Source organism: Acipenser ruthenus, chromosome 19, assembly GCF_902713425.1.
Source record: "Acipenser ruthenus chromosome 19, fAciRut3.2 maternal haplotype, whole genome shotgun sequence".
Classification (NCBI taxonomy): domain Eukaryota; kingdom Metazoa; phylum Chordata; class Actinopteri; order Acipenseriformes; family Acipenseridae; genus Acipenser; species Acipenser ruthenus.
Window position 1 is genome coordinate 22,388,109 of NC_081207.1, and position 15,464 is coordinate 22,403,572.

The following is a 15,464-nucleotide window of genomic DNA, read 5'->3' on the forward strand; positions in this document are numbered from 1 at the left end:
TACTGGTAAAAAAATGTATGAACAGGCCTTTAATTTCTCAAGTCCTCGCACTTAAACTGAAAATATTCAGACACAATATGTCATGGAAAATGTACAGTAATCTCCCAAGATGTTGGGCTGCTATCTTTTCCCTTAGTTACTGCACTGTGAATTTTCAATGCACCCCCCCCCCCCCCCCCCCCCCCCCCCCCCCCCCCCCCCCCCCCCAAATAATCTCCATCAGCCATCAGCCCCATTCCAGACTTAGCAATGTAAAGTCTGGGAGAAAGCAAATAGGTTAGGCTGGTGAGAAGAATTTTTAACAAAGGACGTCTGTAATCCAAGACTGTCAAGTCAACACATCAAAACATCTGATTCCAAGGTTTTTTTATTTTTTATTTATTCTTTAAATACACTGCTGCCACCATCGTTATTCCTGTAGGGTGGTACTTTAACTGCAGTTTTCCTACCACACACCCCGGTGATCATTGCTATTCCAGATCTCGGAGGTGTGCAATGTGGCAAATTATCTTAAAATGAATAAATTAAGTACACCATTTTTTTTTTTTTTAGTGTACTTCACATTTAAAACAGGCAATAGAAACCTTTGCTATGAAGATCAGTGGTTCAGGTAAGGGAATTAAGTGCATAATGTTATGGCTTTGAGCTGGGGGATGGACATTTGCTGGATGCCTTTCAAGTGAATCCCTGCAGTGTCTATACCATTTTAAAGACTTTAACTGAAAACATGATTGGTTTGTGAGTCACTGACAGTGAAAGAGATTCTAACCACATCCCACTGATCAAACTGACAGATACTCCATTCACAGTTTGCCAGATTCATTACAGGAGGGAGACTAGTTTGTTGTCCCCTTGTCAGAGGAAATGATGTTAAATTTCCATAGAGATTTTTTTATTCATAACTATTTTACTTAGGCTCTTTTATCTGAGGTTTGCTTATGATTGACTTCAAGATTAAGGCAGAAAATCATTAGCAGTCAGAAAATGTATATGTGATGCTTACCTTTCTCTGGCTCCAGGGGTGCTGGTGGCAGGGAGCAGGTTTTGAGACTCATCATCACTCTGGATTGTGTCTGCATTGTCTTTTTCATCCTGTTGTGATTCTTTAAAAGAAACAGTATTTTTTGCTTGGTTAGTTTGCTCGGTTTATATTTTCTTGAGACACAATAAAACAACACAACAGGACAGCCCCGACTGGGGCAAGTGCAACTCTTTTCCAGAATGCATATCAAAGCATGCCCTACATCTCTAAAACGATATCTTATTTTTAAATTTGTATGTCCAATGTACATTAATCTTTTAAGAGGTGGGTCATTCCAATGGGTAACACCCTACCACCTCCAATTTAGACCAAACAGAGTACTTACGGTTGTTCCAGGCAAAAAAACAAATTTAAAATGACTTGTAATGATGACAGCCAGCATGTTCTCAAGGGTATGCAGCATTTGTCATACTTTCTCTGGCCAGTGATACTGCCATGATTTACCCCTTGGGTGTTTCACTTTCATGTAAAAGTCTCTGAATTCTACAGTGGTGTTTTCATCATTCCAATCCAATATGCATTCACATACAGTAGATGCAAGAAAAAAAACACCCTCTCATGAAAGAAACAATTCTTATAAGCTGACAAATGCTAAAAAGGGGACTAGAAATTATCTGAGTAATGCTAGTAAGAGGTAAAAAATATATATATTTTAAAGCATTGGTTAAGCATTGGATAAGCACTCCTCAGATCACAGTGGCAGTGACTGGGAGTGACAGAAATACCCATGCTTAGTTTTAACACAACTGATGAGCAAATTAGTTTCTCTCCTATAGGAAACATTTCCTACAGGGTGACAAATGTTGATACCCCTTAAGAACATGTCTTCAAAGCCAAGCCTCACTGCACCTTACACAAGAGGCTACAAACTGCACAATCAAGATATCAATAAGACTGAGAGACTGTAGAGCTATAGAAACACCCTTGACTGGTGTGACTCCTCCCCACTCTGTTGCTGTGTTATTGCCTAGGTCATGTCAAAACATTTGTTCCAGCTATTTACAAGACATATCACCTGAATATGAATCATATTTACTTGGAATGGAAGGGGTAGTTTATTTATTTTTATAGGACAAAATTTCACCTTCCTTAAACTTTGTAGGAGAGTGTGACACAGATGGCTGTAGAGGTGATGTCAGACCAGGAAATGAATCCACAGCAAAGTAGCAGAATGGGGTACAACTGTGTTTCTTGCGCGCATTTATTCAAAATAAAAGACTTAAACAAAACACTGTTACAAAACAAAAGGCACAAGGACCAAACAAACAAACAGAACACAGAGCAAACAAGTATTGTGCTAGTTTAAACTATCACGCATAGCAATTGCTAGTTTTTAATTTACTCTCCTCTCTCCTGTTCTCCACTCACCGAACACCCAACCCCGAGTGAGTGAAACACTGCATCTTTTATGAAGCTGTACCAAGACTCGATTGCTAATCAATCACTCAATTGGAATCTCGGTACATCTGCATGTGAACTAATTGTGCTCCCTGTGCTTCCATACTGCCGCTGAAAACAGAAAATGAAGTCGAAAACCCAATTAATTTTAGGGAACAGGTGCCACAACCCTACATTTTTGAACTGCCGGCGAGGCAGTGGGATCCCACTGATCAACAGAGGCAGAGACTAAATGGGGATCGACAAGAAACAGGAGTTGTGGATCCTCCAAAATCTGTGGCGGACCGGCAACACTGCATGGTGAGTGTAATTTCCAAAATTGTGATGTGTTTCTGATTACCAATAATATATGCTTCAGTATCTATACTCTGTAATTAGTTTAGTGATTGTCTGTTATGGCCTATAATACCTATTTTTGTCTGATCACAGGCCACAGACTGTCACAGACTGTGGCCTATAAAAGGTTTTTTTTTTTTTGTTTTGTTTTTTAAATAATGCTGATATTCTTAATAAACACTGCTGCATCCAATTCAGTGATAAAAAAAACTGCAAGATACACTTTAATCTGCACGTGGAGTGATTGTGCAATCCCTGTGCCTAAATACAAATATACATTTTAATAACACTCGTGCTACATAACCCCATATTATATCCCGTGCAATATACACACCAACATCAACACACCACATACAACACAAAAATACGCACAGGGCAGGGCACCCTGCCACAGAGAGGAAGAAACATTGACCTTTCCATGGGATTTAATCTTTTTGGCCTTTTCAACGTCAAAACCTTAATTTAGTGGTTTATTTTTTTATTTATTTTAAATGTCCAGTAAAGTGAACAGTCTAAACTTCATCCAATCAGGAAGAAAAAAAGGAGCCATTATATGTAAAGCTGCAGGTAGTAGGGTTTCTGATGTAATGACCCATCCAACCTATGGTTGCTGAAAAGTAATACCAGTGTAGTAATATACTGTTTGCTGTGAACAATTATTGACATTTAAAATTGTTCACTATGTTTCTTAAATAAATATCTGGCTTTAAAGTCAACTAAAAAAAGTGTTACTGAAATGGACAAATATTTCCGATTTGTATTATTATACTAGTGTTCCTAAAACAAACATAAAAACCTTCCTAAACAGGTATAAACAAACAAAAAAACCTTTCAGTTCAGTGAATATAACAAGTAAAATGACAAAATGAAAACAAAATCAAACAACAGAGCACTTTTGAACTCTGATACATTAGTGAACGTGACACCTATCCCAAATCTCTCCGATACATTCATGAATCCACAGTATGCAATGCTTGCACAATGAAAACCAGAACCTTATTTTTTATCATTTGTAAGTTACACATGCACAAGGTTGGATTTAGGCTAGATATTTAAATGGGTTCATTGTTGCTTACATTCCCTGAAGAAATGTTCCATAATTCACAAATGAATGACACAAACTTTACATCATCCGATGAAACAACAACATTTTCTGATGCATTTAAACCAGCATCCCAGATAAGCAAAGTTCATATGCTTTACAGATATAAAAAACGATATATTATTGCATGATGTATTAAGCTTATTTAACTTAATTTTAGTTTTGAATTTTGCAATTGAAAATGAAAAGCTCTTGATAAAAGTCTAAGCTATAAGCATATAAACTATGCCTACTTTATTATAGACATACAATATTTAATATGAGGAAGTACAAAAATAATTTGGCAATTAAAAAAATATACATTTAATGTTATTACATGATGCGCTCCCAACTGCAGACATGAAAACTAGACTTGTCTAAATACAGCCCCTTAATACAAACATGCCTGGCCTTGTATGTCACAAATATAACAAAAACAATAATGAACTCTTTGTAAATCCAAAAAATACACAACTGCAGAGTTTAATTACCTGGTAAATCAGAGTATTTTTCCTAGTTTTCCTTTTTGGTGAACAGATAAGATTTCATGAAGGAGGGACTGTAAGGAATAATCATAACCAGCTATCACATTTTACATTAATTACAGCAGACTATGTTCTCTTTCTTCTAAGGCTTGGCAAGTGCAGATATTTATAAAAACTTTATCCCTCTGCAAGTCCTCTTGTCCAAAGATGTATCCAGCACTTCTTCCAAATACAGAATGTTCCAAATCAGATTAATAATATTAAGCAAAATGTCAAAGACTATTTAACAAAAAAAAATTTAAAAAAGCAGCATATGGAAAAAGAAAAGAAAAAAAAACTCCCAGATTCGAAATAGTAGTGGCCAAAACATAAAACTTTACAGGAACAAAGTAGGCTATGCCGTTAGCTGTGGTTGTTATTAACAGTGGGGTTTTTTTTTTGTTTTTTTTCTTAGCTGTGCCTCATGTCAAACAGCCTAACGGTACCTTGCAGAGGGCTGTCCAAGCAGGTGAGGGCGAGAGCACAGTGGTGAAGCAAAGCTGTGAAGCTCAGCAATGCACTCATCTCTGCTGCACCTGGTGTTGTTGACATTCTTATTTGCATGTTTTTTTTGTTTTTGTTTATTTATTTATTTGTTTTTAAGTAAAAGACAGATATGCTTGACAGCAAAAGGTAAAACTGGTGAATTTGCTAAAAAAAACAAAAACAAAAGCAAATAAATAAATAAATAAATAAATAAATAAATAAATAAATAAATAAATTTCCCCCTTTAAAATGTACCATGAAAATTGGTCTGGAAACACACAAAGAAAAAAAAATTATGTTGCACCTGTTCAAGTGCAGGAGAGTGATGACAGAGGGACCCAGAATATTGAAGAATAAAAAAAAAAAACAACATGTAGAATCCCACAGCTATCGTAATAAATAAGCCGACACTACAAATCAATACAATTTATTAAACATGAAATATTACAAATGTAATTTCAACTTTAGTACAATACATTTGTATAAAATGTTATTGGACTGGCAATGAACTTGGAATATATAATCCAAGTCACCAAGTCTCGTTATATTTTAATTAGAAACATCTGAAATGTTAGAGACGTTTCTTAATTTGGATCTTTATGTGTTTTTTTTTTGTGTGTTATGCAAGAAAAGAAAATGTTTGTGGTCAGGTTTCTAAAGTGTATATGGTCCCTTACCTTGTATTTACTATACTATGAATTAAAGTCTGTCTCCAAGAGTTTTAATTTATTGAATACACAATTCTAATGTGGACCATGACTGCAATGTTGTTTCTATTTGTTTACAGCATGAACAAAGTAACTCAGCCAGTGACAGATTACCACGTCCTTGATACTGGAGAAGGGCATTGATAAGACTCATTACTACTTGTGTGTCACTCGTCCGCCCATTTTTTATTTATATAATGTTCCAGGGGCACGACGATCTAACCAGCTTGGTGAATCTGCTCTAAGAAGTAAATATTTCTCCTGCGGGTGGTAGCCTGAGGAAATGAGAGGGAAATCCAGAACTTGCTTTGTTCTTTTCTATTATTCGTTTTGATCATTACCATATTACAGTGGAGCAAGCCAGGTGGCTCAGTCCCGTCTGCACACAGATACAATAACTACGTTTTTGCCAGTTTAATCCGAGAATGACGTCACTGCCTTGACATGTGCAGGTGCAGCAAGGGCCAAAAACAATTGTGACAAATTTTCATTTATAAATACACAAATACACTCCATCAAACAATTAAAGGATATTTCTGCTATGGTGCTATAACTCAAATATCCTTTTATTGTTTGACCATATGTACTTACTAATATGTATCAATCACACATTTTTAAGTTAGCGATGAAGTTGAAAGAAATGAAATGTGAAGTGTGTCTCATTCGTGCACTGCTTACATTGGCTCATTTAGGTTAAGCTGGCTTCTATGCCTGGCTCAGGCAATGTGGACACTCATATTTTTCAACTCTGGGACCCCTTCAGAATCTGGCTAAGAAATGATAGTCATTTCATTGTAGCAGCTGCTGAAAGCCTTAGTTAAAGGAGGCTAGGGAGTCCCCAGCCTAGTAATTGTGGTCAAACTCTGCAGCTCAAGATTGGTAAAGTTGAAGTTCAGTAAAATCAAGCCTATTGTTTTCACTCTAGAACTGCAGAGAAATAATTGCAAAATATAAAAGACAGTTTTAACTATAAGACAAAAAAAAGTGAGAAGAAGCTTCTTAAAACATACATTTTGACTAAAGTATCTTCATTTCAGAAGAAAATGTTGTTGCTGAATCAACATTTTTACAGCTGCACCTAAAAATGCATACCATATTGTTACCTGAAGAGCATCAAGACGACATATTTACCCACAGGTGTTCAAATTGATGCTGGCTTAGTTAACTGCATTTCACTTCCACCCCTTTATTTGTCCCTGTCTCACACAGTATGCAGTGTAGGTATCTGTAATGTGTGTATGTATGTGTGTGTTTGTAATTTAGTACTTACTGTCTGTCACGGCGCTGCCATTAGGCAAACTTCCTAGATCAACAGCCAGTCCATCAAGGCACACGGACAGCTCTCCGCCTGACACAAGGCTGCCTTTGTTCTCCGTCTGCAGGTTCAGGTTCAGCTGAATATTCTCAACTGTTACCAAAGACAGAAATTAATATTCCATTCAGTTACTCCTGTTCTTAAAAAAAAGAGAGACACCTTTATCTGTTTCTAGAGTTTTATTTATTTTTCTTTTTAATGTTATCATGAGGGATTTAGTGCCACCCAAAACATCTGTGGTGGATACACAGTCATCAGTCCATCTGCATCACAGGTACAGAAGAGGCAGGCAAAGGGCCAAGTCTGTCTCATCTCATGCAACCCTAAACCAGAAACAGTGAGCGCCACAATCCAGTATTGGGATAGCACCATCAAACAGTTTTACAGTTTCCATGCTTCATCATTCCAGCACTGGCTGGAAAAAAATAAAAAAATAAAACTAAAGCTGTATTAAATAGCATGCTGGTCTTGAAACAGGGGTAGGATTTGAACTCTGTTCTTCGAGGTTAAAGATGCCTTTTTAGACTACAGCGCCTCGATCAGCTAAGATTTAAATTACAGCATTTTGTTTTGAATGGTGTGGAGCCAAACAATGACATCTACTTAAACTGTGTATGCAGAAATGGCTAGGTGTCATACAACACTTCTTTATATAGACACACACTAACATAGCATAATAGCCCAAAGTCTATCCTTAATGTAAGTTTGCTGGTATGGAATCTAGTAAAAACTGTTTGCGATTCTCTGGCTATACATTAGGTATGGGCGATAATACATTTATTTATTTTCTAATCTGCTTCTTTTATACCACATTAACTTTTCTTCAGAGCTCTCTCACTAACGCAGATGATTGAAACACTTGGCAAACTACATGATTGTTGTACTGAAATATAAAAGCCAATTTAATTGCAGTTTATGTTCAGTTGTTAATTTCTTTGAATGTTTTCATTCATTATGAACTATCATAACCAAGAATTTCACAAATGTTAGAGGGAAGGCCCTAATCCAGGATAGTGCCAGCATTTTCTTGTAAACCCTATCATCTTCTTTGCTTCAATGTGTACCAGATGAGATTTGGAAGATACTGTAATTACTTTGAAACCACAAGCCTGGATTACATATTTTTACCACCAAGCCCACAAAAAGGACACCTAAGCTTCCTAAAAATAGCACCTTCTGGACAAAAAAAATGTATCCCCAAAACAAGAATTTTCTCTGCTTTATACATCATTGTAGGGCTTTATACAAAGCAAAATACCTTTTTTTTTTACGTTGATCACATGGATAATCCACAAAAAGAAACTGAGCATACCCTTTATCTCTAAGTATCTATTTTTCTGTACCAATAAAACACGTTGGTGAGCTCCTGATCCCTGCAGGACAAACTCCAGCCCTGTAGGTGTTGGGTAAAGCTCACCAGGTGCCTGGCCTAAAGGGGCAGCTTCAACATGGCAGGGTAAAGTAGCCCAACCACCCCCCACCAATGCCACATTACCCTTGGGACTTGTGCTTGTATGACCCACAAGCACACCACGCAGTTGTACCTTTTACCAGACGAATCGACATTTAATTTAGATTTTAAACAAATGCAACAATCTTTGTAAAGTATCACATTATTCAATCTCTCTTTAGATAGTTAGCTTGTGTTGACCAAGTTATTCTCTTAATACACTCAAGCAAATGTGCTCCATTTTAACTTGGGGCAAGACAGCAACTTTAAACGTGTTTAGTGTTAACATTTCACTGATTAAAAGTATGATTACCAACCTTTCTTGCCATTTAAATGTGCCAGGTCCTTATCATAATGTTCATTTTATGTTGTCGCTAATTTTTAATACTTTCAACACTAGCAATACACATTTAAAAAAAAAAAAAAGATACAAATTTGTATTTGTAGTGTAAGCAATCACATTGATTAATATTTAGAAATACAGTCAGCACTCGGATATCCGTTACCCAGATCTGCGTCAGTCGCGTTTTACCGCCCTTGTATTAAGAATAAAATCAATCCCCCATTATATATATACGTAACAAATTAATGCACTTAACCATCACAAGCAACTTCCGACTCCATCACCAGTTTTCTGATACAATGCCCATCTCATCAATGTTACAATTTATCTGAATATCCGTCACAGTCCGCGTTTTTTTTTTTTATATATATATTGTGCAGTTACACAGCGCTTCCTCCAGCTTCACCTGACGAAAATGCAGCCAAAACAAAGCGAACGAGACAAGCTAGGGTAATGCAACAGTTATTATTATTATTATTATTATTATTATTATTATTTATTTCTTAGCAGACGCCCTTATCCAGGGCGACTTACAATTGTTACAACATATCACATTATACATTATTTCACATTATACAGATATCACATTATTTTTACATACAATTACCCATTTATACAGTTGGGTTTTTACTGGAGCAATCTAGGTAAAGTACCTTGCTCAAGGGTACAACAGCAGTGTCTCCCACTGGGGATTGAACCCACAACCCTCCGGTCAAGAGTCCAGAGCCCTAACCACTACTCCACACTGCTGCCATTAAACAGTTTTAGATACCGTGATGTATTCTTTTTTTTTTATCTGTGATCTTTTGTTGCTTTTGTGCATTTTCATTTACAAGTGAACTGTGACATTAGGGCCTTATCGAGCACTATATTTTGCAATTTTGAATACTGACTTTGGATACTGTTTTAATTCTGGAAAAACAAAAAAAGATACAAGGTATATGCATCACACACGTTTAACCGTCAGTGAAGTCAAAATTTTATAGGGTCAGATTTGTGAGTGCTGACTGTATTTTAAAACTGATTAAGCTTAGCGACATTTCATTTTGCCATGAACGGATAAAGTAGTACTCAAAAACAGAACTTTTGTTTTTTTTAAATGTACAACATTCGTGTATTAAATCTAAGGTATGTTATTTATATGTCTAGCATGGTATACACCAAAGGCAATGTCAGTCTAAAAAACAGACTTTCCATCATAATCCAACTTTTCATCTAGAGTCTAAATTCTAGACCATATGAATCACACATTTACTATTAAATCCCTCTGTTACAAACTACCTAAAAGGTATATTGTATAAAGAACTAGCCACAGAGGGTTTTTATACTAAAAGAATATTTCTTTAAGACAGAAAACAGAATCAGCCTCTGTTCACTCATGTTGGTACAGTTTTGAACTGGTCACATATCAAGTTTCTAGAGTAATTTCAGCGTAATTAAGATCCTTCTGAATAGGTTCTCAGTTGTTAAACTTCGGGTCCCATTGACTGACATTTACCTTCAGCTTCTAGATTGTTTAAAACTGAAAATCCCCAGGCTGCCATTAACCTACATTTCTGTACAGGACAGTAACTGTAGCCTTCTTGTTTGCCTTTACATAGCCAATAAAAAAATAAATAATAAAAAAAGTCTTTCATAAGGACTCTGACTTAAACACTCTTTAAACCACAGTTAAATTAATTATACAGAAAACTTCCAAGTAATAAAAAATGTGATTGAAAAGCTGCCATTTATTAAACAAGACATTGTCTACTGTTAATGTAAACCATTAGTACAGGCTAGTAGACCAAGTTGCTTGTTTCTGTGTAGCTTCAGTATAGGACTGTATGAAAAGAGAGACCAAAAGTTTAAAACAAATCTGGCGTCCACTGGTCACTATTAGGGCTTGAGCTTTCTCGGTTAATTTGTATTTAAAAACATGCTACTGATAAATTGGACTCCTTTTTCTCAAATTATAAAAGACTATTGCATATTAATGTCACCTACAGAAAGATTTTTCAATATGCCTTTTCAGTTGTCAGCTGGATTAGTATATTATGTGGAATTCTCAATTTCTCGGTTTCTATCCCCACCACAATGCAACCCTCCTAATATATTATCTTGATGCAGAAAATGCCCAGACAAGCACAAACAAGATCTAGAAGTGAGGAGAAATAGAAGGCCTAGTTTTTAAGGCTTTGAATCTGGCCTAGGTCATTAATTATTGCTACAGCGTTATGTTGCACAAAAATATTTTTCCTGGGTTAGTGTTATCAAAGACTGTCAGCCTCTACACAACTTTCCACTCTACCAAAAAAGAGGAATTGCTAGCGTGCATGACTGCTTGACTCGCTTGCCAATCATGGAATTCCGAGTTGATATACAAATCTTTGAGAAGCTCATTCAAGTAGGGGGTTGAATTGTTTTTAAATGACTTGAGCTCCAGCTCTGGGAGCCTGATTAATTGCAAAGGAAAAAATTACTTCAATAAATGGCACGAATAGGAGGTCTATTTTACACAAGTGCCCATGAGCGCTTTGGGAAATCAATTCATAGCTGCCTCAGTCTTAAATGAATTCTTAATAAAAAAATGCCTGTTTAAAGGGTTTTAAAAATGTAATGAAATCTCTGAACATTGCCCCAAACCTTTAAAGTAAGTAGAAGTTTCACCTATGAGAAAATCATTTTCATATGCATATTTGGGAAGAAAAAACAAGTTTCATGGTCCTGCTAAGAGAAGTGTGACCAAATAAGGTAGGCGTGGAGAATATAGAAGTGGTTTTGTATTATTTAACAAACATATTGTGCCTTGACATCACGTTTAAACCCTTTTAATAAAATGACTGACAATGCTGCCATTAACTGAACTCATGATCCACAGGGATTAAGAAGGAAGTCATCCATCACAAACTTTCATTCAGTAATAAAAATAAAAAGTTTTAGAAGTTTAATTAACCCTTTGCGGTCCATTTATTAACTGCGCGTCAGGCACGCCAGGTCTAATTAATTTTCACACGCGCAGTTAATTTTATACGCGCTGTTTAAAAGTATTTTTTTTCCACAGTCAAACGGGTTTAAATGGCCCTGCATATCAACAAAGCACTCACTAGGCATCTCCAGCACCGCCCCACCCTTTTGTTTGCTATAGCGTTCACCTATGTAAGAAATAAATAATAATAATAATAATAATAGTCGTACATACCGATCGATCATCTCCGGATCACTCGTTTTATCACCAAACTCCTCAATAATGCGATCAAAGTCATTATTTTATTATTATAACATCTGAAAAAAGCTCTGCAAATGTCCATGATAGTCTCTGTGCGCTGACGCACTCAGCCAGCTTGTTTACTATGAACACCCCATTATCTGATACCTGATACCATGTATGACTAATCATGAGATACGCTTTTTTTTTTTTTTTCCCCCCGACTTTTTTTCCCGTCTCGGCTCCTGTCGCTCCTGTCGCTCCCACTCGGCAATTGAATGGTTTTCTCGGCTTTTTCCGGAGAAAAAACGACTAAACACCCGTTTATTGCGTTGCTATAATGATGTCGGACCCAGTCCGACAAAGGACCTGTGAGGAATAATTGCAATGTCGGACCCAGTCCGACAATGGACCGCAAAGGGTTAAAGTTTCCAAGTCCGGGGCTCCCGAGTGGCGCATCTAGTAAAGGCGCTCCGTGTGGAGTGCAGGATGCACCCTATAGCCTGGAGATGACAGGTTCAAATCCAGGCTATGTCATTGCCGACCGTGACCGGGGGTTCCTAGGGGGCGGCGCACAATTGCTCGAGCGCCGCCCGAGTAGGGAAGGCTTAGGTCGGCAGGGCAATCCACGGTTCACCGCGCACCAGTGACCCCTGTGGCTGATAGGGTGCCTGCGGGTCTGCAGTGGAGTCATCCAGATCTGTGTTATCCTCCGGCACTATAGGTCTGGTGGCTTCGCTGTGGATCCGCAGTGTGACAGGGACACGTTTTGGAGGACACGTGTCTCAGCCTCTGTTTCCCCAAGTCTCTGGGGGGTTGCAGCGGTGAACCGGGATAAAAAATAATAATTGGGCATTTAAAATTGGGGAGAAAACCAGGGTAAAAAAAAACCATTGACGACAACTTAATAAAAAAAATAAAAAAATGTTTCCAAGTCTGTTTAGCCCTTGCTATGAATGGCTGTCTGTTTATAACATAGTAAAGGAAAGAAGCTGCATCTTATTCTTCCGCATTTCTCTTGACTACAATTAAGCAAGGGAACTTATTTCTGCCTGAGGAGTGCTTTTCTTTATTTAAAAAACAGCTGGCTTGATCACCTGAGTCAGTTGTTTCCTTGCGAATGTAGTTAAAGAAAAGCTAGCAAAAATGGTATTTCAACAGCAAATTTGAACATTGCCTTTAACCTGTACTACTGCTTCTTGTGTACCTTCTCTGCAAATAAACTTACTTTTGCCATTGTTGTTCTTTAAAGTGTCATAGATGTCAATGGAGGCACTCCCCAGGAGCTCGTTTCTCAGAGTGTGACAGCTCCACAGCTTCAGGTCCAGATGGCTCTGGGGGGTAACATTCCTGGAAAAATGTTTTAAAAAGAGAACACAAATGTTTTTGCTGTATCCAATACCAAGCATTACCACAATTATGAAGAATAAATGGTCAAAAAGAATCACAAGCACTGTGATGCAAATGTACATTCACCACACTCTTGAAGGTGCCTAAAACCCTGAACTAGAGGGAGCACAGGGCTGCAAAGGTAGTAGCTCAGTCTTTGTGATCACCCACTCTCAGACTTCTGATCAAAAACATACTAACACAAGAGCAGATTTGAGATGTGGACAGCCACCCAAACATGAACAGAACTCATCTGATTTGTGGAAAATTTGATGCAAGCTCTGAACAGTGGTATGAAGATTTCTTTCTTTTGTTTATAATGTAGTTAATGATGTTTTTATTTGCTCATTTTGTAGAAAACAGTAAGTACTTTATGTACTCTATGCCAGAACAGTTTTTTTTTGTTGTTGTTGTTTTTTTTTTTTTAACGGTTAATGCCTTTGCTCTTCAAAACAAGCACCGACAGACATGATACTGCTCTGGCATGGGTGATGTGGAAGGACCAATCAACAATATTCGTAGACATTTCTTTTGGGCAGAAAATACATTTTCTGAGTAGTGCAGAGGAAGCTAAATACTCAAAGCTATGTACTTCAATATGTTTTTCTAAATTACTTGTGTAAGGGCATGTTTAAAAATTGGTCACTAATCACAACAGACAGGATGGCTTCTGGTATAAACAGTAAAAGAAGACATATAGCTAACCACTGAATACTGTGTATTTCGAACAGGTATCGACCATGATCAGTATATCTTGTATTCAGTTTAGACCCAGTTTACGTTCTAATTAAATCCTGCTAATGCCACTGCTGTAAAGATAACTACTTTAGAGCTGAATCAAGAGGTAGGTAGATTTCATAATGCAAAGAACACACTCCTGCTCACACCCCTGGGAAAATTCCCCTTGGAATTTCAATACACCCCCAACACACAGCTACTTATATGTAAGGCAACAGATGTACCACACTACCAGTATCCACTGATCTGTGATGCAAGTTCTAATTCAATCACCTCTCCTGGTAACCAGCACATCACCTTTGTTTTAGCACATATAGAGGATAGTTGGTTTGCAGAGAGAGAGAGAGAGAGAGAGAGAGACTAGCACTTGGCTTTTACCAAGGCAAATTTGGATTAATTTATCATTGTAGGTACATTATGTGTATGTTAAAGAATGAACAACATCAACTGTTATGAGCTTTATTTAATTTTTGTACTATTCTTAAGGCGGCATTTATGACAAGGAGAGCAGATGCAAGCATTTAAAAAATAAAAAATACACTACTTTGTAGCATTAACAGTTTACATATGTGATTAACAGCCAATTTGTGATTAATGGCCCCTCAAAAATAGTGTTTGTCGATGTCAGAGTGCTGTGGTACTGTATACTATTTCCATGTATTTGAAAACTTATATGACTGGTTTTTTTGTGATGTTTACCAAATGTATGAAACTTTACCTTCAACTTTTTACATTGTCAGCTCTTTACCCTCCACTACATCAGTTCAGCAAGACATGGCATGGCTATACAAGACCAAATCATTATTTTCCTGACTGTACACAAATCTGATGTGTATATATATATATATATATATATATATATATATATATATATATATATACTTTAGTAAATGTGCTTATGACCATTTGAAGTAAATATCTAAGTATCTGAAGATTTTCCAAGTAAACTTTTTAAAACTATTTTACATAAATTCCATATTTCTACTTCTTGACATTTTGGACATTCATATGGTAATCGTCCAAGTTTTCAGAGAAATGGAAAATTGGCAAAAAACATGGTATGTGAAATGTGATAAAACATTTTTATAAATCCCATTTTTGAAAATGATCACTTTATAACCTTGCTGTAGTGGTAGTAGTGGGCATGTGCCTCCTGTATTTAGAGCACACAGAAGCAGTGGCAAGCATGTTTCAGAAGGGCATACAAGCTAGTATTTGTACACTGCATAGAGGGCTAAACTGTAAGAAACAATGGTACTTTACTCTAAAATGTGTGGGATACTGCAGCTATCTGTGTGCATACAATACTCAGGTGTGTAGAGGAGTGAGGCTGTTCAATCATAGCACTGAATTCAATACTGTCATTATCCATACACTCCCATAAAATGTACTTGGTGAAAGTCAGTTTTGTATTGTGTTTGAAAAGTTATTATGCCTTAGCTGTTGTTAGAGATCAGAGTTTCAACTA

At 36.9% G+C, this 15,464-nt stretch overlaps 1 protein-coding gene across 2 annotated transcripts in view; it reads right to left on the reverse strand.

The window, feature by feature from the left end:
* The window catches only part of wwp2 (WW domain containing E3 ubiquitin protein ligase 2), a 78,656-nt gene that overhangs the window by 57,670 nt on the left and 5,522 nt on the right, over positions 1-15,464 (reverse strand). For both annotated transcript variants that reach the window (XM_034040929.3, XM_034040928.3), the window contains exons 4-6: positions 13,098-13,219; positions 6,845-6,982; positions 1,004-1,103 (exon numbers count right to left, since the gene is read on the reverse strand). In XM_034040929.3, the coding sequence (XP_033896820.2) occupies positions 1,004-1,103; positions 6,845-6,982; positions 13,098-13,219 (360 nt within the window). The remainder of the gene's footprint in view (positions 1-1,003; positions 1,104-6,844; positions 6,983-13,097; positions 13,220-15,464) is intronic.